This window comes from Chelonoidis abingdonii, chromosome 1 (genome assembly GCF_003597395.2).
Source record: "Chelonoidis abingdonii isolate Lonesome George chromosome 1, CheloAbing_2.0, whole genome shotgun sequence".
NCBI lineage: Eukaryota > Metazoa > Chordata > Testudines > Testudinidae > Chelonoidis > Chelonoidis abingdonii.
In genome coordinates, this window is record NC_133769.1 from 263,732,126 (window position 1) to 263,754,060 (window position 21,935).

The window sequence follows — 21,935 nt, forward strand, 5'->3', positions numbered from 1 at the left end:
GGCAGCAGGTGGGATTGAACCTGGGATCTCAATGCATGAGCCTCTACAGCATGAGCTAAAAGCCAACTGCCTCTTAACTAAGGCTGTAGAGCAGACTCATTTAATTTTCTCTAAGTGGTCTAGGTGTCACTAGATGGGACAGAATACCACACTCAGAAGGTGTGTGGGTTACACAAGTATCTATATAGAAATATTACTTTGTTCTTTTTGAATATTGATCACCTATTTGGTGAGATAACATCTTTGTTCATATGCAGGGCTGGCGCCAGGCCACAGCGTGCCAAGCGCGTGCTTGGGGAGGCACGCCGCTGGGGGCGCTCTGCCGGTTGCTGGGAGTGCAGCAGGCGGCTCCGGTGGAGCTGCCACAGGCGTGGCTGCGGACGGTCCGCTGGTCCCGCGGCTCCAGTGGACCTCCCGCAGACACGCCTGCGGCAGCTCCACCAGAGCCGCAGGACCAGCGGACCGTCCGCAGAAATGCTTGCGGGAGGTTCACCAGAGCCGCGGGACCGGTGAGCGGCAGAGCGCCCCCCGCGGCATGTCGCCGTGCTTGGGGCGGTGAAATTGCTAGAGCCGGCCCTGTTCATATGAATCTAATTATCCCAGGTCTTTGCTGAGTTGTTTCTTGTTGGAACTCCTTGCAAAATAACTTCAAACTGTGCTATTTTCTGAATAAACTCAGATATTCCAAACAACTTTTGCAAATGAGGAATAAATTATTGCTCTGGAGCTCAGCAAAACAATTGTTTTTGTCTTCAAAGCCTTCAAAGGATTTAGAAGAAAAAAATTAGAAGACGAATTTTACTAATTTTTCCCCTTTGATATTATCTTTTTAGGGAAGCAATGTAGCCCCAGGTTTGTTTCAAAGTCGCAGTAGTAGATTATTCTATCTGAAACTGTGGCAACATATTCAAATACCAAAAGAGTAAGGAAATGAAGGGTGCTACCAAGCAGTGCTACCATAAATATCTGTGCTTAAAAAAAATCAGTGTAGATAAATGTTTTCCACCAGAAGTCAAAATTATATCATCAGCCTCTTTACAGGCCTGAAAATCTAGGACAGTTGTTTTATTCAAGCGTCAGCCAGTATGGAAGATGCACAAATTGACAGAAAATGCCAAGGAAACATTCAAACACTGAGCTATCAAAGGATCCATTTCTGATTATTTTAATTATTATTGTTCTTTTTTATTTTTTCTTTTGCTGTTATCTAGTTGAAGCTCTGAACAGATGACCAATTTAAGGGGAGGGGGAGGAACAGTTACTTAGCCTAGAGTAACTGTGATTCTTCAAGTTGTGTTGTTCACATAGATTCCACTCTTGATGTGCATATGCCCCTTGCACTCAAGATTAGGTTATTCTGACAAGCAGCTTTAGCTGGGGCTTCGCCTGTGTCCTAGATGTCCCTGTGCCATGCTGCCCAAGGGCATAAAGCATAAAGGATGCTCAGTTGTTCCTAACCTTCTTCACCAATACAGAATCCTGTAGGAGTAGGACTCCGGAATAGTGGAGATGGAGGACAAGTTGTGAAATCCATCTGGACAACACAGCTTGATGCACTACAGTTACTGTAAGGTAAGCCACTGCTCTTTCTTCTTTGAGTGACTGTCCACATGGATCTCACTCTTGGTGGTTAAGAAACAATTATCTGTTTCTTGGAGGTAGGTATATGAAATCTACTTTAACAATGACTGGAGGAAAGCCCTATCAAAAAAGGCATCTGATCTGAAAGCATTTACCAAAAAATCGAGTATTGTAAATGTGTGGACTTAGCTTCATGTAGCTGCCGTACAAATTTCAGAAATAGGAACATTCTTGAAACAGGCAGGTGGATCTATCTTCTTTTAAGTTCTTATACAGTTGACACCTATTCTGATAATCTTTGTGAGGCTACTGCCTAACCCTTAAGTCTATCAGCAAAAGCCATAAACTGTCTAGGTATGTTCCTGAATGTTTTTGTCCTGTTAAGGTACCATGACGATATCCTTACTAAATCAAGTGTATGAAGTTTAGCTTCCACTGGGGTTGAGTGTGGCTTGGGGAAGGAAGCTAGGAGATGAATAAATTTGTTCAAATGGAATTCTGTAACAACTTTGAGACAGAGCTTGGGATGAGGCCTGAGATTGACTCTGTCTCTATGAAACACTGCATAAGGGAAACACTGCCATGAGGGCCTATATCTCCCTTACCATATGAGCTGATGTAATGGCTACTAAAAAGGCAGTCTTCATTGATACGTGGTAGAGGGAATAGGTTTGTTAAGGACTCAAAGTTGGCACCCATCAGTCCTGTTAATACTATACTGAGGTACCAAGAAGAAGAGGAATCTCAAACCGGGAGAGAAAAAAAAAAAACATGAATAAAGCCTGTCATGAATCTAGTCACTGAAGGGTGAGAAAATAGGAGACCCTGGATAGGAGAACAATGTTCAGATGTTGCTGCCATATGAATCTTATGGAACTAACAGAAAGTCCAGATTTTTTCAGGACTAATAAATAGCCCGGTAGAGCTAAAATGGGTGTTGTTGAGGGTAACAGCTTGTGCTAAGATGATTACCTGGCTTGGGTTCTCTACAAGTCAGATTACTTTGTATCAAGACAGGGCGTGAATCTATAGTGCATCAGTTTGCCTCACAGTAACATTCCATATGGACACTGCTACAGTACACTGAAAGTCCTGGAGTGCAGTCTGGTAGTGTAGCAGTATCCTCAAAGAACATTATTGTGTGGCAAGCTTATGTGTTGTAGATTCACACTTTGGCTTGCTGCACAGCAACTTTCCATGTAGACAAGCCCTTAGCCTGTCTAGTTGAGACTTTCCTGCTTTGGAGCAGAATGTTCTGACCTTCCACTGAACATCTTCTTTTGATGCCTGTTAGCCAGCCAGCATCCAGACTGTCAGATTTTTGGAATGTCAGATCTGACTGTTGTGCTGTGAGACTATGTTGAGCAAAGCAGGCAAAATGACATGGGGCTGCGCTGAGCTCTTCATCAGACCTGAATACCATAACTGCCTGGCCCACGCTGGGACTCTCATGTTCATAGATCCTGCATCTTGCCTCAGCTTCTTCAAGACTCTTGGTAACATGAGGATCAAGCTAAGGCATACATCAGTCTCAGTGTCCAGAGGAGAAAGGCATCTGACAGAGAACCTTGCTGTAGGCCTCTCTGGAGCAGAACGCTAGCATTTCTTGTTCTGGTCTGTGACAAACAGCTCTAGAAATGGTTATCTTTTTTTTTTCAAAAAAATCTAGGGCCCTCAGAGAAATTTCTTGCTGAAAGAATCTGATCTCATATGCCTGGATTGCATGTACACTGAGAATGAAATCCATGTGGACAATCACTTGAAAAAGAACAATAATTTTAAGCAAACATCTTTTCAAAATTAGGACTGCAGTTCCACAGAAGATGAAGGTTCTCAGCACCTCTGAGGATCAAGGCATTAAATAGAAAAAAAAAGATTATATTAGCTCCATAGCAAACATGAAATTGGTCTCCTACCTGTGTGCAGACAAATTACTGAGGTACAGGCCGTACTTTTCTTCAGCGGACAGCCCATCCATCAACAAGTAAAAAACAAGAAAATTGCTCTGGTTGAGAGGCTGCATGACAACACGGGACTTCTCCAGCATGTACGTATAAATCCTTGCTGATTAAAAACCAAACAAACAAGTGAATCATTGAATGGATTGTTTTTGACGTAAATTAAAAACCATTAGCTATCACAAAAGATGGAAAATAAACATTTACACCTTATAAAAGGATCTAATAGTACAAGATGAAAGACAAACATAAATCTAATGCAAGAGCCACAGTCGAAATACTGCCAGTAAAAACCCAAGAGGTTATAAATATAATGGATGAAATCCTGGCTCCACTGAGAGTTAATGGCAAAACTCTCTATTGGTAAGACTGGTAATATTGGTGGTCTTATATATTTGGGTTTTGCTTATCAGGGAAAACAGTAGTCAAACCCCTGCAAGAGGTAGAAACAGACCAACTATAATGTACCTATAAACCTTCCCTGAAAGAAGAAAAGAAAGAAACTGAAGTTAAAATAAAATGTAGATATTATTTTTTATTGATTATGCACTCAAAGGAAATGTACTCAGAAAATCTTAGCTCTAAACTAAACATGTTTTGTATACAGGATAATATCAGTACTGTATATTCGATATCATATGCAGCTACTTTCAACATAAACTTCAGTGCAACATGGGCATTTAATAACTACTGATAAAGTGTTTATGACAGATGGTATGGATCTCTGTCCCTAATTCACAACAGAAATTTAGCATGTAGATGTGGGGGATGGGTGTTGTGTTGAAGAAAACTCCAATCTGTTTTTCTGAAAAGATGATACAGAAATTGGCTGAGGCAGAGGTATGCAGACTGTTCTGTGAGATGCAGCATCTGGGCCGGATCACTGAACCTTTAGAGGACAACCTATGAGCATCATTAAGGGACTTTGTGTCCTCACTGAGCCATCTCCTGGAGTAGGCAGTGAACCAAGACTGTGCACATATAGACCTGGATAAGACTGGTTTGGGGTGGGGTGTGGCTGGCCTGGATTAAGGAAGCATGTCTGGGCATGCAAGCCGACCCAGAAAGATTGATTAGATAAAACAGATGGTCAGCAAGCAGGCTGACTAAAGAGTGGTCAGAGGAGAGAACTGCTTTTATGAGATGCAAACTATTCATTCACTTCTCTGTCTTCTTTGTAACTAATCTGAGAATGCCTATTTATTTTGCTCATTAGAAGTGTAAACCTAAATACATTAAGCACTCTTTCTTTTCTTTTAATTCCATTTCCTGTCTCTTTTTAATAAATCTTGTCTTGGTTCTGCTTACTGGTGTATGAATAGTTGGTTCCACACAAACATCCACTAAGAATTTCTAAAGAGAGGTGCAGAAAAGTAAAGCATTTTTGGACACCACACCTCCTTCTCAGTCTCAATCAAGGAGCATAGACACTGGTGTCTATTCCCAGGAAGCTGGGTTGCCATTAGACTGCAGTAGCTAAATATGTGGGGAGAAGTCAACGGAGGTGAGAGTTGTTTGGAGTGTTGGTCACAATGAGCATTGTGATGGACTTAAAGTTGTGTATGTAACTGTTCTGACTGTGTTTTTGGGTACTACACTTGTACATTTCTGGAAGTGTTTTGTCTCCTAGAAGCAGCCACCATTTTCTGTTCAATTTAGATACAACTGTTACAGAAGATATACACATTGGATCCATACATGCACTGTCTTGCATCTTGTGCAGTCATTTATGTGCAAAGAGAGTGAAAAGTAGTTCTAAAATGATTCCATTCTGATCTGAAAGAATTATACATCCATTTTTCACAAGTGTAAATGACTGGAAAACGTGCAAGGCAGTGGAGAATTGGGCCCACTGTACTCTCACCAAAACTCCTCTCCTCCTTTTTCTTGTTTTCCTTTAAATCATTTACACTGAAAGTTTCTCATTGTACATATAAAACATAATAGTTATAATGGTAAGGATTTCAGTGCAAAACATTCCCACTGGTAGTGCCAAGCTTTCACTTTGTCTCTAATGCTGTCATTAGCAATCGAAATCACTATCACAATTTTTTCCTTAAGTAGAGAAGTTGAGACAAATACTTCAGGGCTGTATGGCTGCTTTGTGCCACAAGTGTGACATAATTTGGCCCTAACACCATGTTTGTAATCATTCCACAGATGAACCCACGGGTGTCATACAGCCAGCACAGGACATAGAGCCAACATACCAGTCATCTAGCCTGCTGGCGGTGTAGTAAGAAAAAGGGAACAACAGGGGAAGAAAGGGATGTGTCTTGAAAACCATTATGCTGATCCTGGCCCATGTTTTGGCCCCCGTTTTACTGTTGCTGTACAGCATTCATTGCAGCACTGGTACTCTAACACAGATAGACAGCACAGGAAATCTGGCCTGAACAGAACTGCCCAAGAATCAGAGTCATTATGTGACTGCAGTTCCACCAAAATGGAATAGAAAATATGAATCTGATTGATTAATAAGTTAAAAATTCAGTGATGCCAAACACTTGTACATGCCAACACTATCAGACCTTATTTAGGCCGTCAAAACTAAAATCAACCCCCATTCAACTACTTTAAGAGATCCACTTAAATAAGGATAAATGTGCCTATTAATCATCTTAGTTTGCTCATCTCCAGATATGGGAAGAATTGTTAAGAACAATCAGGTTTCTGATCACCGTGAAACAAAAATATTGTCCTCTTAACACAGCTTAATAGCATTCAGAAAGAAACCTAACAGTGCACTATTCTTCTATAAGGTGAAATATGTTTTTTTTAAAACTGTTTGTGAAATAAAATGTATAAATTTAAGGAAATATAATAGAGTTCTAACCAAAGATGTATTATTTTTGTCCAGTGGAAATTATGCCTATACACAGAGAGGAAATTTCCACTCCCTTCGATACATCACTTGACCTACTCAGAAGTTACAAAGTCAGCAAGCAGACTCTGTATTGTAAGTGTGGACATTGGGTCCTTTTTTCAGCAATTCATTCTATGAAACTGCATCTCTCTCTCAAATACCGTGCTGTCTTGAGCAGAGCTGTTGCAAAAGACAAAATAATGTCTGATGGATTAGAGCTGAACCATTTTATGAGAATATATCAGAGAACTGTTTTGGCTCCAGTCTCTTCACTCTTCATATAACAAAAAATAATACTCTAAACAGGGATTGAGACTTGAAATGTTTTGTTTTTGTTTTTAGCCAATCACCAGTACTTGTAACACACTGTTTCCTATGCTGTAATGACAAACATTTAGGGGGAAATAAATTCTGCTTCATTTCATGAATCAGGCTGTGTCCTTATGCTTTAATACTATGGAACTTACTCTCAGAAATAATGGCTTTCTTTCTGAAAGTGAGGCTTGGGAGCAGGGAGGCAGGAAACAGTCAGACTTTATTTCCTTTGGGCTTAACTGCTGACTTTCTTTCAGATTTTTGAGAAGCTGAATGACTGTGGCTTACTTCCTTATATCCATGACAGCAAGGTGTTAACTGACTCAGGAATACATTTTTTCCCTCCAACATACTGAAATGTCCATGTTGGGTGTCAGTTAACTTCTGGCAATACCAAAATCATCTGGTGTCGTTTCTGTGCAGTCTCTTAAGTGATTTAGGAATAAATATAAACAACTATTATAGTCTATCAGGCTAGCTCCAACTTCCATTAAACATTTAACATTTAATTTGCTAGAAACTATTGTTCTTTGAGAGTCACCCCTATGCATTCCTACTGTGGGGAGTTGTCCACTGGTGGTAAATTTGTTGCCAAGTGGGAATGCTGAAGCCATTGAAGAAGAAATAGCAGTTGCTTCAGATTATAGTTAGCACGTTCCCAGGAAGGTAATACACAGAATGATGCTCTGAGAAACAACAGGAGGGCTCCTGAGAAATTCACGTCTTCCCAGTGTTAGATAGAGCTTGAAGGGGGCAAGAAGCCTCCACTACAAACATTTTGGGATTGCATTGCTTTGGAGGAGGTAAGGGTTCAGACTGTGAGGTCCACTAGGCAGCTATGGAACTTCAGGACCTCATCAGACTGCAATTTAGGAGTGGTCTTGGACTCTTTACTTACATTAAACTCCCACAAGGCAGGATCCAGGGGTAACACTTTCTACCAGCTCCACATGACTGGTAGACTGCCTATCATCCTGGAGCATGATGACTTGACCTTGGTTATACAGGCCTGGCTGGACTACAGCAATGCGATGGCATGAACCGTTAATTCTTCAGAAACTCTGAGTACATAATGCTGCAACATAGGCTACCACAAGTGCATCAAGCCTGTCCTCTGCGTTCTATACTGATTTTCCATTGAGTCAAGTTCAAACTCTTGGTCCTTATCTTCAAGGTACTCAATGGCGTGGATCTAGCATATCTAAAAGATCACCTAAAGCTTGTAATAATAGCCAACATGGGTTTGTCAAGCAGAAATCATGCCAAATGAACCAAATTTCCTTCTTTGACAGAGTTACTGGCCTAGTGGATAGAAGGGAAGCAGTAGATGTGATATATTTTGTTTTCTGGTGAGGCTTTGACATTGTCTCACATGCCGTTTTCATATGCAAAGTAAGGAAATGTGGTTTAGTTGAAACTAACTATAAGGTGGGTAGAACAACTAGTTGAAAAACAACTCAAAGAGTAGCTATCAAGGGTTTGCTATCAAACAGGGAACACGTATATTGTAGGGTTCTGCAGGGGTCTGTCATATTATTCAATACTTTCTTTAATAGCTTGGATAATGGATTGAAGAGTATCCTTATAAAATCTGTGGATGACACCAAACTGGGACAGGTTGCAAGCACTTTGGAGGACAGGATTAGAATTCAAAATGACTTCAACAAGTTGTAGAATTGGTCTGAATTCAACAAAATTTCTGCAACCTTCAGCACAGGTCATTTCCAGGTTTAAACGAGTATAAATGGTGGAATCTCTGTTACATGAAGTCTTTAAATCATGATTTGAGGACTTCAGTAAATCAGCCGGAGAATATGGGTCTATTACAGGAGCGGGTGGAAGAGGTACTGTGGCCTGCAACGTGCAGGAGGTCAGACTGGATGATCATGGTGGTCCCTTCTGGCCCTAAAGTGTATGAGATGAAATTTAATAAAGACAAGTTCAAAGCTCTACATTAGGAAGGGGAAAAAAAAAATCACACAAACAATTACAAATTGGGGATTGACTGACTAGGCAATAGTACTGCTGAAAGGGATCTGGGGGTTATAGTGGATTACAAATTGAATATGAACCAGCAATGTGATGCAGTTGTGAAAAGGCTATTGTTCCCCTCTACTCAGTACTGATCAGGCATCAGCTGGAATATTGTCTCCAGTTTCGGTAGCTACACTTTTAAGAAAGATGTGGATGAGCTGGAGAGAGTCTAAAGAAGTACAGCAAAAATGATAGGAAGTTTAGAAAACCTGACCAAAAAAAATGGTAAAAAACACTGGGCATGTTTAATCTTGAGAAAAGAAGACTGAGAGGGGACCCAATACCAGTTTTCAAATATGTTAAGGGCCATTAGAAAGAGGATGGTTATCCAATTGTTCTCCATGAGCACTGAAGATAGGACAAGAAGTAACTGGCTTAATCTGCAGCAAGTGAGATTTAGGTTAGATATTAGGAAATTATCCTTATAATTAGAAAAATTTAAGTACCAGAATAGGTTACCAAGCAAGGCTGTGGATCCTATCATTGGAGGCTTTTAAGGACAGGTTAGACAATCACCTCTCAGGGATGCTCTAGGTATACTTGGTCAGGCCTCAGCATTGGGGGATGGACTAGATGACCTCTCAAGGTCTCTTTCAGTCCTACATTTCTATGATTCCATGTAGACTGTGACCGACAACTCCGCTTCTCAGGCAAAATGGAACTTTCTTCTATATGGGTAAACCTCATCTGTAAGCAGATGGAGCTTTTTCAGGGGCTGGCTGGAAGCCATTGATGTTTGGGTTTGGTAGGGTTATTTATTATGTACACACTATGTGTTTGTATTAGAGAAAGCAAGATCAAAGAAATGCACCGTGCTTTTGAATCAGAAGATGGTGAGATTTGTGACGGTCCTTGAATTTCCACAGAAACTAAGAACCATCAGAAAGCTTACCACTTTCTGCTCCAAAAGCAAGGTGTGCTCTTTGGCCTGCCTTCTCTAATATAAATCCATAGCAGTGTGTATATAAAAGAAAGACAAATAACTCTACCAAACACAAACACTCAACTGCATACATCGTTCTTACCTTGGGGGGAAGATGAGAGAAAGAAAAACCACATGCAGCAGATGTTAGTGATATTACTTAACGTACTACAGGAAGGCCCTCAGATACTATTGTGTTGAAGGAGGTATAAGACCCTATAGAGAAGAGAAGAGAAGAGAAGAGATAGGAATCGTGTATCTTTAAACCAACTGCAGGATTTTGTTATTTTTTAAGATCCTGACTTATGAGGACTATCAGTTTCCATTTTTCAGCTGTGCACTAAGGCACATTTTTAGGGTGCAAATGTCCTTTCTAATTAGGGCTGTCAGTTAATTGCAGTTAACTCAAGCGATTAACTCAAAACAGTTAACTCGATTAAAAAAATGAATTAATCACAGTTTTAATCACACTGTTAAACAATAGAATACCAATTAAAATTTGTTAAATATTTTGGATGTTTTTCTACATTTTCAAATATATTGATTTCAATTACTGTGCAGAAACAAAGTACACATTGCTCATTTTATGATTTCTTTTATTACAAATATTTGCACTGTAAAAAAGGTAAAATAAATATTATTTTCTCAATTTACCTTATACAATCTCTTTATCATGCAAGTGCAACTTACAAATATAGATTTTTTTTGGATGCATAACTGCACTCAAAAACAAAACAATGTAACACTTTAGAGCCTGCGTCAGTGTGTTGCTCTTTTAAGACTGCTGAGTGCATGTTCCACACTTTGTCCCTGTATCTACTGGGTTTCCAGGAAGTGGGCGGGCAAAGCCCACTGCTAAAGGATCCTCCCCCAGCCTAAGGGGAGGACCCACAGGACCACAGAAGCCCACTGCTTACGGGGGACAACTAATAAAAGAACAGGGACGGGAGTGTGGTTAGAGGGTCATAAGAAGGGAGCCTGACGGGGACACCGAGCAGAGAGCCCCGCACAGAGCCCACTGCTCCTCGAAGGCGTCAAGGGAGCCAGTGGACGCCGCCCAGAGGAACTCCGCCTGGATACGTGAACGGACCATGGACCGGAAACAAGCCCCACAGTCACCGGAATCTCCATCGCCCAACCTCCTCTCCCTGGTCGTGTAGATGGCTTTTTTAGCCAGGGCGAGGAGGGGGTTGACCAGGAGGTCCTATGACTTTGTGTGTAGACAAGGAGGTGAGGAGAAAAGTGCAGCCAAAAACGCAACAGGAGATTAGTGAGGACTTTGTCCCTGTAGTGGGGCAGACTACCCCACTCCCTGTGACTGTGGGCTGCGGCAGGCTAGGGCACCTGTGCAGACATGGAGCCAATCAAAGAAGGGCTTGTGATGAGCCAATCAGAACCCAGTTTGGAGACAGCAAATCAGGGCCAGGCTCAGCCCTATAAGAAGGTTGCCCAGGAAGGGAGCAGGGAGTCTGTCCCATGCCTTTGAGAGGGGAAGGTCAGTCTCCAAATGTGGAGACTAGCACCGTGGTCAGCGCAGTGCTGGCCAGGCTCAGGGATACTAGAGAACTTGAGCCCATAGCCGCCAGGCTGCAGGCCCTGAAGGGAAGGGTCTAGCGGGTGCAAGGAGCCATAGGGGAACGGCTCAGGGAAGCAGACAGATGAGGGGAGAGAAGGAGGACAGTGAGGCTGCCGCCAGAGGGTTCCTGGGCTGGAATTCAGAGTAGAGGGTGGGCCTGGGTCCCCCCTACCTCCCTTGCAGTACACCCAGCCATTGGCAGTAGGAAGAATTGTACTGGCCATTGTACTATGCCAGATCCCTGACAAGAGGGATTGGACTCAAAGGGCGGTTGGACATGGTGGCTGGGGTGTGGGACTGCTGATTACCGACCCCCGGAAGGGGGTGCAGATGGACTAAGGGGCACTGCCAGAGGGCAGTGGCCTTGAAGAGGACGCCGCCAAGCAGGGAGCAACGCGGGTCCAGAGATGCCAACGGAAGGCGGAAAGATGGATGGGACACCACCGGGGGCAGCGCTCTGCCGGACAGAGCTAATTCCTGGAGTCACTAGAGGGAGGCAGTAGGTGGTGAGTCCCACCCTGTTACAGTCCCTCTCAGATTTTGGAAGGCACTGCAGATTCTTAAATCTTGGGTTGAGTGCTGGAGCTAACTTTAGAAACCTAGCACTGGTTCTGTGGCATTATGCTCCATATTCTTCATAGTAATGTTATTATGAGTATGGCAAAATTATGATGTATTTTGTGCAAGATAAGACATGTGAGATATCATTGGAAAGGTTATGATTTACTGAATATGATTAGCCTACTTGCATGCATATATCATGTTTGTATCTGAAACTAGGAATATTGTCTATGCATCTATTACAAATGTGTTAACTCTTGGGGAATGCCCACTAGAGAGAATGCAATCAGTCTAGATGGCTCTCTGAGAAGAGCAATTTGTGAGAATGGGTTTTATAAGACCCTAATCATCCACCTGCCTCAAACAGCCTATGAGTTATGGCTGCAGGGACATGTGACCAAGTCACCTGGTACTGGACTCCATGATGATACTAGTGTTTTTCCACTGACTGGGGTTGGGGATCAACCTGGGAGACAAAGGATTCCCACCATATTCAAAAACTATTTAAGGCAGGGGAGTGACATCATCATGGTTCATTCTTCACTGACTCCCCACCCAAGAAAGAGGACTGCTGGAAACACTTGAGAAACAAAAGGACTGAACTAGAGGGAAGGGCTGAACCCATGCTAGAGGGTTGTGATCTGTTTGCTATCCCTTTATAATCATAGACTCATAGACTCGTAGGTCAGAAGGGACCAATATGATCATCTAGTCTGACCTCCTGCACAAAGCAGGCCACAGAACCCTACCCATACACCTTTATAACAACCCCTAACACATGACTGAGTTATTGAAGTCCTCAAAATTGTGGTTTGAAGACCTCAAGCTGCAGAGAATCCACCAGCAAGCGACCCATGCCCCACGCTGCAGAGGAAGGCGAAAAACCTCCAGGGCCCCTGCCAATCCAAAAAGAGAGAGATGTTAGCATAAACCCCAGCTTTGTGTCATCCGCCAACTTATTAGCCATTCCACTCTTTGTGCAAGACAGTAATAAAAAGGTTAAATAAGATCGGTCCACAAAACCGATCCTTGAGGGACTTCCCACTAGGTAACCGTCCTTCCAGCCTGACAGTTCAACCCTTTCAGTACGACCCGCTGGAGTCTACCTCCCCTTTAACCAGTTCCTTATCCACGCGGTTACAAACTTTATTCATCCACATGCTTTCAATTAACTAACAGTTCCCCATGCATAACGTGGTTAAACGCCTTACTGTAATCGAGTAAAATCTAACCGCATTTCCTTGTCTAATATCTGTCACCTCTCAAAGAAGGAGATCAGTTGGTTTGGCCACTGATCTATCCTGTAGAATCCATGTGCCAATTCGTCTCCAAACATTGTTTCAATGTCCTTAACTACTTTCTCCTTTAAATTTTTCAAAAACCTTACATACTACAGAACGTCAAGCTTACAGGCTAATAGTACCCGGATCACTTTTTTTCCCTTTCTTGAAGATAGGAACTACGTTGCAATTCCTCACATTCGTACGGTAAACCCGATGTAACCGATTGATTAAAATTCTCGCTAATGGGCTCGCAATTTCACTGCGCAGTTCTTAATATCCTTGGAGCTGGAGATTGTCCGGGCCCTCTGATTTTGTCGCATTCTGTTTCAAGGTTTGGCTCTACCTCAGATGCAGGTATATCACTCCATATCATTCCCGGTTTATATCTCCCTCACATCCTAAACTCCTCACTAGTCCTTATTAAATTGAGGCAAGTACTTTTAGTATTCGGCTATCCTAGTACCTTACATCCATTCCATCCTCAGTGGTATAGGGCCGCCACTTCTTCTTTTTGTTTCTTTATGTATGTGCTGTAGAACTTTTACACTATTGGTTTAATTCGGCTTTATGCAAGGTCCAGTCTAACAACGGCCTTTTAGCCATTCCTCACTTAATCCCTACATGTCTGACCTCACTAAGGTAGCTTTCCTTGCTTCCTTTCTTCCTATCCTGTAGCTTTTGCTCTGTTTTCCTAATCCTCCTTCTGAGATGCTTGCTCATCCCGCTGGGCCTACAACTGCCCATGCTTTGTTCCCTTTCTTGAGAATGCAGCTGTCCTAGCATTTTCCGCAGCTGTGACTTAAAGTAATTCCAGGCCTCACTCGCATTTAAATCCACAAAGTTCCTCTCGTCCAATCCACTTCCCCTAACTAATTTCCTTAACTCTTTTAAATTAAGCCCTTTGAGAATGCAGAACGTGTCAAACGCCTTACTGAAATCGAGGTAAATTAGATCTACCGCATTTCCTTTGTCTAAGTAATCTGTCACCTTCTCAAAGAAGGAGATCAGATTGGTTTGGCACGATCTACCTTTAGTAATCCATGTGCAATTCGTCCCAATTACCATTGACCTCAATGTCCTTAACTACTTTCTCCTTTAAAATTTTTCCAAGACCTTACATACTACAGACGTCAAGCTAACAGGCCTATAGTTACCCGGATCACTTTTTTTTCCCTTTCTTGAAAGATAGGAACTACGTTAGCAATTCTCCAGTCGTACGGTACAACCCCCGAGTTTACCGATTTGATTAAAAATTCTCGCTAATGGGCTCGCAATTTCATGCGCCAGTTCCTTTTAATATCTTGGATGGAGATTGTCCGGGCCCTCCGATTTTGTCCCATTAAGCTGTTCAAGTTTGGCCTTCTACCTCAGATGCGGTAATATCCACCTCCATATCCTCATTCCCGTTTATCCATCCCTCCATCATCCTAAACTCCTCACTAGTCTTATTAGAAGATTGAGGCAAAGTACTATTTAGATATTGGGCCATGCCTAGGTTTATCCTTAACCTCCATTCCATCCTCAGTGTATAGCGGCCCCACTTCTTCTTTCTTGGTGTTTTCTTCTTATTATGTGGCTGTAGAATCTTTTACTATTGGTTTAATTCCTTTTGCAAGGTCCAGTTCTACACGGCTTTTAGCCTTCCTCACTTTATCCCTACATGTTCTGACCTCACTAAGGTAGCTTCCTTGCTAATCCCTGCCTTTCTTCCTACTCCTGTAAGCTTTACTGCTTTTTTCCTAATCCCCTCTCTGAGATGCTTAGCTCATCCAGCTGGGCCTACAACTCTGCCCATGCTTTGGTTTCCCTTTCTTGAGATGCAGGCTGTCCGACAGTTTCCGCAGCTGTGACTTAAAGTAACATTCCAGGCCTCCTCGCATTTTAATCCACAAGTTCCTCCGTCCAATCCACTTCCCTAACTAATTTCCTTAACTCTTAAAATTACCCTTGAGAAGTCAAAAACCCTAATCCCAGATCTACCTTTGTTTATCCTTCCATCTAGTTTGAACTGAATCAGCTCATGATCACTCGAATCAAGGTTGTCCCCTACCACCATTTCTTCTACGAGATCCTCACTGCTCACCAAAACCAAATCTAAAATGGCATCCCCTCTCATCGGTACTTCAACTACTTGGTGAAGGAATCCATCCGCTATCACATCCAGAAAAATCTGACCCCTATTATTCTTGCAAGCACTTGTCCTCCAGTCTATATCTAGGAAGTTGAAGTCTCCCATGATCACACATTTCCCCTTAGTGTTTACTTCGTTAAAGACATTAAAGAGGTCTCTATCCATATCCAAATCAGATCCTGGCAGTCTGTAGCACACCCCAAGCACTATCTCAGGGGAAGCTCTAGTAGCTTTTTTACCCAAGGATTTCACTTAAAATCCTTGTAGTTAATAAACTTGTTTTGTTTTGTCTAAAACCAGTGCATGTAGAAATCATAACTTGGGGCAGAAAGCTGTGTATATCCCTCTCCACTGAGGGAGGGGGTGAATTTCATGAGCTTACGCTGAACAGTTCTCCTGCAGTGCAAGACAGCGCAATTTTGGGTTTACTCTCTAGAGGCGGGTATGCATTTGAGTACTGGGTAATTCCTTAGCTGATTTCAGTGTCTGTGTGTTTCTGCAGCTGGGTATGTCACTAACTGTGTACTGGTGAAAGTATGAGACCAGCAGTGTTAGCAGCTTGTCACAGCATTACAGGGTGAAAGGGAGCCCAGGCCAGTGGGTCAAGCAGGCTCAGTGATACTCCATTCACATTCAGGGAAGGAACATGAAGCAGCCTTAAAATTTGTTTCTCAAAATATTTGGGGCATGGAAATGAGCAAATTACTCCTGTTTCTATTGTATAAAGCATAACTGTACTAAGTCGCCAAAATGGATGAGATGTTTTTTGATGTAAAATGTAGGTCCTTTCTCATATGTTGAATCACTTGTGATAACAAACTACTGTAAGGATGAATATTACTTTGGAGGCTCTTACTCACTTTCTTCACATTGAATTATTAGTTGTAATTTTGTTAAGCATTCTCAGTTCTTGTTGCACCTCATCCTGCATCTTCTATGATAATTTGCCTTGAGTCAGGCCTCGTAACAAAACATCTTTGTTTAGAAACCTTAATGAATCTAAAATCTTGCTAGTCGTGACCTATTTTTTAAAGTTTTGTTTACAAACCAGCTGCATTTGTCCCTGTTTGCATAAATGTCAGTTATAAAATCACATCTCAAGAGAATCTGGTGCTTTTGATATTTACACTGTTCATTCATGTTTAAACAGTGCAAGAGATGGTAAATATTGCTGCAAATGCTCTTCCATAGAGACACACAAAATCACTGAGTGGGTTTTAATCTACAGTTCAATACAATGGGCCTGATCCTCTTCTCAAAGTGGTATAAATCAGGTCTAACTTCACTGAAAAAACTGCAACAAGATCGCCTATTCAGCTTACAGCTACTAACAACAACATTAACCACTTTTCCTGCTACATTCCTTGTTTTCTGGCACCCTGGCGTGTAAATGATGATATCTTAAACTCCCTCAGACTCAGTAAGAGTCACTGGGCCAAATTCAGAGGTGATGTGCAACCAGGTGTAAATTACATGTTAGTATATGTTAATGGACCTGACTCACCAATATATTATTCCAACCACTGAAATCAGAGCTACAGTGGTATAAAATTGAAGTAACAATCTTGAATCAGAGCCTGAGAGTTTAGCTGGATGTAATTCATGGGCGGAGAAAGCTGGTTCAATGTGTGGCCCCAGATCAGTCAGCTAAGAATGTGTATTCTGGGAAAACCAAAAAATACCAAACCAGGTCTCAGACATCTCAAACTGAGTACTCAAAATTAGTAGAAACTTTTGACCTCCATGTCTCAGTGGTTCTATTCTGCATCTGCAAAACTGAGATAATACCATCTCAACTCAAAGAGGTGTTCAATAAATTTGTTAATGTTTGTGAAGCAGGCAGATACTCTAATGATGAGCACCATAGGAAAGTCCACAAGGAAATAATTCTGTCTTCAGAGCAGGGTTTGAATAGTGTGCAGTACATTTAAAGCATGGGGCCACACATTGAACAATAAGGATAAAACAAAATATATAATAGCTGCTTATCAGTGAGTATCTCCATTCTTTGTCCTGTGGACAAAAACGGCACGTGATCATGTGGTGGGTTGCACTCACTTCTTTGAGTGCCCCCAGGTGTCTGCAGCAGAGCTGCCATCTTCTTCAGCTCCAGGATGCCCTCTGCAGGCTGTCAGTCAGCCTATGCACGTCATGTCTGTGTTGGCCTTCTGGCCAGTTCAGAATCCAAACCCTTTCTCAGGTACAATACATTCAAATAGAAAGTTCCTTGCCCATCATGATCAACTATAACTAAAATATTTTTTTACATTTTTGGGCTTAATTCTTTTCCCATAATCAACTCAGCAGGGTTCCTACCCTCAGTTGTGGCCACAAACAGGCCCTGATTTGGCTGTGGCCTAGTGTGATGGGGTACTCCAACTGTTATGCTAGTATAAAGGAGAGCAGCTCAGCTCAGTCTGGGCTGGCCACTGAGGAGGAAGCATGGTTGGTGGAGGCTCCAGGCTGAGAGCCTCTATCGCCCGACTGCAGGAACCAGAGATCCCGAGGACTCAACCAGAGACCTGCTACCTTAAGTTGATTGGTGGGAGGACCACATTTCAATGGCTCTCAGGATGCCTCTCTAGGCAAGCCTTCAGATCAAATATTAGCTGCTCTTTTCCTCTCAGAACTATTTCCTGAGGTGAGGTACAGCAGAGCATCATGGACTCCAGTAGGGGGTCACAAAGGCCTGGTACACCCTGTCACATGCCTCCCCCTGCAAAAAGGAACCAGGGTGTGGGTTTTGTCCAAGAGTAACATCCCTTTCTCTTTTTCCATGACCTTTGCCCTTCCCAGGGTACAATCCATTACTTGCCCATGCCTATATGGGTTCAAGCAGGGTGATCCCATTGGCTATCTTCTATAGGGCTACTGGCCTATTTGCCTCCTTTGATCATTTCTTCCAGCCATGGGGACAGTTCTTGTTTGGCTGCCTCAAGGAAGTCTGTCAGCCCTTTAACAATTTTTCTAGTCTTATCAGTGACTATGACAATACTACAAGTCAGGTAGTATTCAGTATGTCTTTCAAAATAAGTTGCACATCTTGTAAGTCTAGTCCTCTGACAGCATCGGCGGTAACCAACAGCACTGTGCAAAACTGCTTCTCTGTCTCTTTGGCAACAGCCTTCTGGCATACACTCACATGCACAGCCTTTGGACACAGACTTTTTTATCCAATTCAGCTCCCTCCTAGGATTTCTAATTTATTACCAAATCACACCTTACTTCCTATGGCCTTCAGTAAAGAGCTTATGAAAGCCCATTTCTGAGCCTCTTGGACCCATATCACATTCTGTGTGATGTTACCTGTTGGAGAATCATTTTTGTTCACCTCTCAGTTTTACTTTTAGGTTAGTCTTCCTTTCAGCTCCCCTTTTATTAGGGCCTTGTGTTGATGTTTCCAAATCTCTATGCTCGGAGGGAAGCATCAGCTCCTCTTCTTGCACTGTGGCTCCTTCTTGGGCTTTCCATTTTACCTTGTCAGTCTGGCAGCTTTCCTTTCAGAGATCTGAGTACTGCCTCAGCCTGTTTGTCATGTGCCTGACATTCCCTGGAGCTCAATTCCCCCCACTGGTTCCCTTCTCACTTTCTAATAATTTGATTCTCTTATCGTTGGTCTTAACGTTTCATGAAATTCCCTCAATTCCTTCTATAGTAGCAAATGTTGCTGCTTGTTGCCCTCCGCCTTCCTCCTCGGGTGGGTTGACTCTTGCTCTCACTGTATGGCTTGAGCCAGAACCCAGTCCCTAGCTCCTACAAGAATAGTGCCTTTTGGCCCTTTAGGAGGCTGAGTTATGCCATGACTCCCTCCTTGACTTCATCAGATGCAGTGACCTTGTCTTCTCATTCTCTCAACTCTGTTAGTGGTTGGGGTTTTTGGGTAGCCAGAGGCTACTGTATCACTGCAGCCTCTATAGTATTGGTGTATTGGTATGCAGTGCAGTACTTGAATACTTACCCCACTCCCTTGTGGGGATGTAAGCTTCCTGCTCAACTGTCACCAAGCTTCCTGCTTCCATGTCCATGCTTATGTGCTTATTACAACTCTCTGCTCTCTCCTGGGTCATCATTCTCTGTCCTCTCAATTTGTTACTGGCTACTTGTTGAGTTGGTTATTGGATCAGAATGATTCTTGTAGCTGGGTGTTGACGTTGTACCATTTGCCCACGAACAATTTGTTCTCACTCTGTTGCTGCCGAAGCCCCAGGCTGAGCATTACATTTTATTCTTGCAAACTCATCTGCTGGGTCTCCAGTGCCACATCTGGAGGGCATGCAGAGCCACTTCATGTTCCTTTCGCTAGCTTTGTAGAGAGCCTTTCACTTTAGAGACGTTCTACGTAGCTGTCTGTCAATCCTGTTGCAGTTTCAGGTTATAAAACTGCAGAAATTTCAGCTCTTCACCCTTCCTCTGCTGGATCTCCTTGATCTTGGACCTACTGTCAATATAAACAGCTTCCTTCTCATCTGTAGTTGCTGGAAATTATTTGCTTCTCCTTTAGCTCCTCCATGTCCAGCTCTTCTTGGAGTCGGGAGGTCTCAGCCTGCTTTGCTATCTGCAGACTTTGCAGCCTCTTTAGCAGCCTTTTTTCTTCCTCTTCCATCTCAGACTTTAGCTCTACTTCCAAAAGTAGATGCATGACTGGGGAAGGACTGGTGCTTGAGTCTGGTTGTTGGCCTGGATCTCTCTCAGCTTGTTTGCTTTCTTCTATTCCCGGTGTAGCAGCTGCTTCAGTGTGGCCCTGCACTATCCCCATTCTCAGTGTCTTTCACTTCTTCTCTTGGTTGGTTGATTAAATCTGTGTGGCTGCCCTTTGCAAAAGGCTTCCATCAGTAGTTCTAGCCCACGTTCCTCCTGTTTCAGTTCCCGGGAACTTGTCCTGTCAACTGGTTTCCTCTTCCCCTTATCTGTCAAGTAGACATTTGCCTGGCATTTCTTGGACTCTGAATCTATAGCTGTTCCAGCCACACTACTCTCACCTCGAAAGAAGGGAGGGAAGATCTGTATTTGGAGACATCATCGTATCTCCTACTGGTCTGAAACCTGTATTTGGTTTCCTAAATCAGTTATCCCCCTAAGTCATGCTATTGCTTTGCCTCTCTTTGATTTGAGCCCTGCTTCTCTTCTAAAATAAGGATTCTATGGTCTTATGTACTGGCCAACACTATGCTGGTCCTTCCCAGTCAGGTGGTTTCTGGCCTTTGACACCATGTTCAGATGTGCAGTCATCCAAAGCCTGGAGTATTTTAGCCATTATCTGCCCTTACAGGTGATAGATCTGCACCCTTAACTGTTGGGCCTCTTAGTTGCTAACTCTAGCTTTTTCCTGAGGAAAACCCTGTTTTCGTTTTTTTTTGTTTGTTTGTTTTTTAACTCCTGCATCAGGCCCTTCAAACTTCTGAAACTCTTCTGCCCGGTGGCTAAAGGAGACATCACCATATATCCCTGATAAACAGGGGGAACAGTGAACCATGTGATAGAGCACTGGTCTTGATTTTTATACCTTAAATTTGTCTTGTTACACTATTTTTCATACCCCCCTAGGGAGGTCCCCTCTATTTCCAGTTCAAAATCCTTGCCAGATTATGTCTCTCTACACACTCTAGCTCCCCACACATGAAACACATTATCTTTGGGACTTCACTCTTCTTGGCTCTGGGACTGTGTTTTGTCAGTCTCTAACAGCCATCAAAGTCTCTGGCATCTGAGATCAGGTATCCTTTGTGATCCAGTCCTCCCCTGGGTGCTTCAGTACTCAGCACCCACCAATAATTCCTTTTATCTCTGTTACTTCAGGGGCAAACTCAACATGCAGGTGCCTCTTGCCCACAGTACCTGCCTCACTGGCAGCACTGTCTGACTTCTTCCCCTTTGGTGTCTGTGATGGCTGGGCCTATCTGGACACTGTCATACTGGGCTCCCTACCAAGCCTGAGACCTATGCTCCTGAACTTGTTGCTGCTGCTTCATCTGCAGATTCAAGATATCAGATCTCTTGCTTGAGCTTTGTTTTGTATTATGATCCCTCCTCACATTCTGCTTTTGGTACCATATTTTGGTGAGTTGCACTCATTTCTTTAAGCAACCCCTGGTGTCCTTGCACAGTAGTGCCATTTTTTTCAGCTGTTTCTGTCCTCTGCAGGTCTTCTGTGGCTCAGCTCTCCAGCTGGGTCACACAGTCCAACCTCCTTCCTGGGTACCACAAACTCAAATAATAAGTTCCTTGTCCTTCAGCACCAATTAGAAAACACAATCGTTTCTTACCCATCTGAGCTTAATTCCGATTCCTCAATCAACTTAGCAGGGTTTCTCCTGCACTCCTGTCCCCAACTGTGGCCACAAACAGGCCCTGGCCTGGCCTGGTTCCTTTAACTGTGGTCTAGGAATCATCCTTCTTCACTCCTCAGGTTACAGCCAGGAACTGTCTTGCTAGCAGCAGGCACCTCCTTTTAGTTTGGCCTGCTGGGCCTAGACTGGCTGGTGCTGGTCCCTAGGCCTTCTAGCTGCTACAGGACCAGATCTCAATGGCTCCCAGAATGGCTGCTCCTGGGATGCCTTTCTAGGCAAGTGTGGAGATGTAATACTAGCTGCTCTTTTCTTCTCAGAGAACTATTTCCTGGGGTGGGGTGCAGCAGAGCACTGGGGCCTTGAGCAGGGAGTCACAAAGGCCTGGTATATTTAGTCTCAGATCATGTAATTAAAGGCTGTA

The 21,935-nt window shown here is 43.0% G+C and overlaps 1 protein-coding gene across 2 annotated transcripts in view; it reads right to left on the reverse strand.

The window, feature by feature from the left end:
- The window catches only part of MYO16 (myosin XVI), a 650,995-nt gene that overhangs the window by 246,021 nt on the left and 383,039 nt on the right, over positions 1-21,935 (reverse strand). For both annotated transcript variants that reach the window (XM_075061501.1, XM_075061500.1), the window contains exon 16: positions 3,498-3,645. In XM_075061501.1, the coding sequence (XP_074917602.1) occupies positions 3,498-3,645 (148 nt within the window). The remainder of the gene's footprint in view (positions 1-3,497; positions 3,646-21,935) is intronic.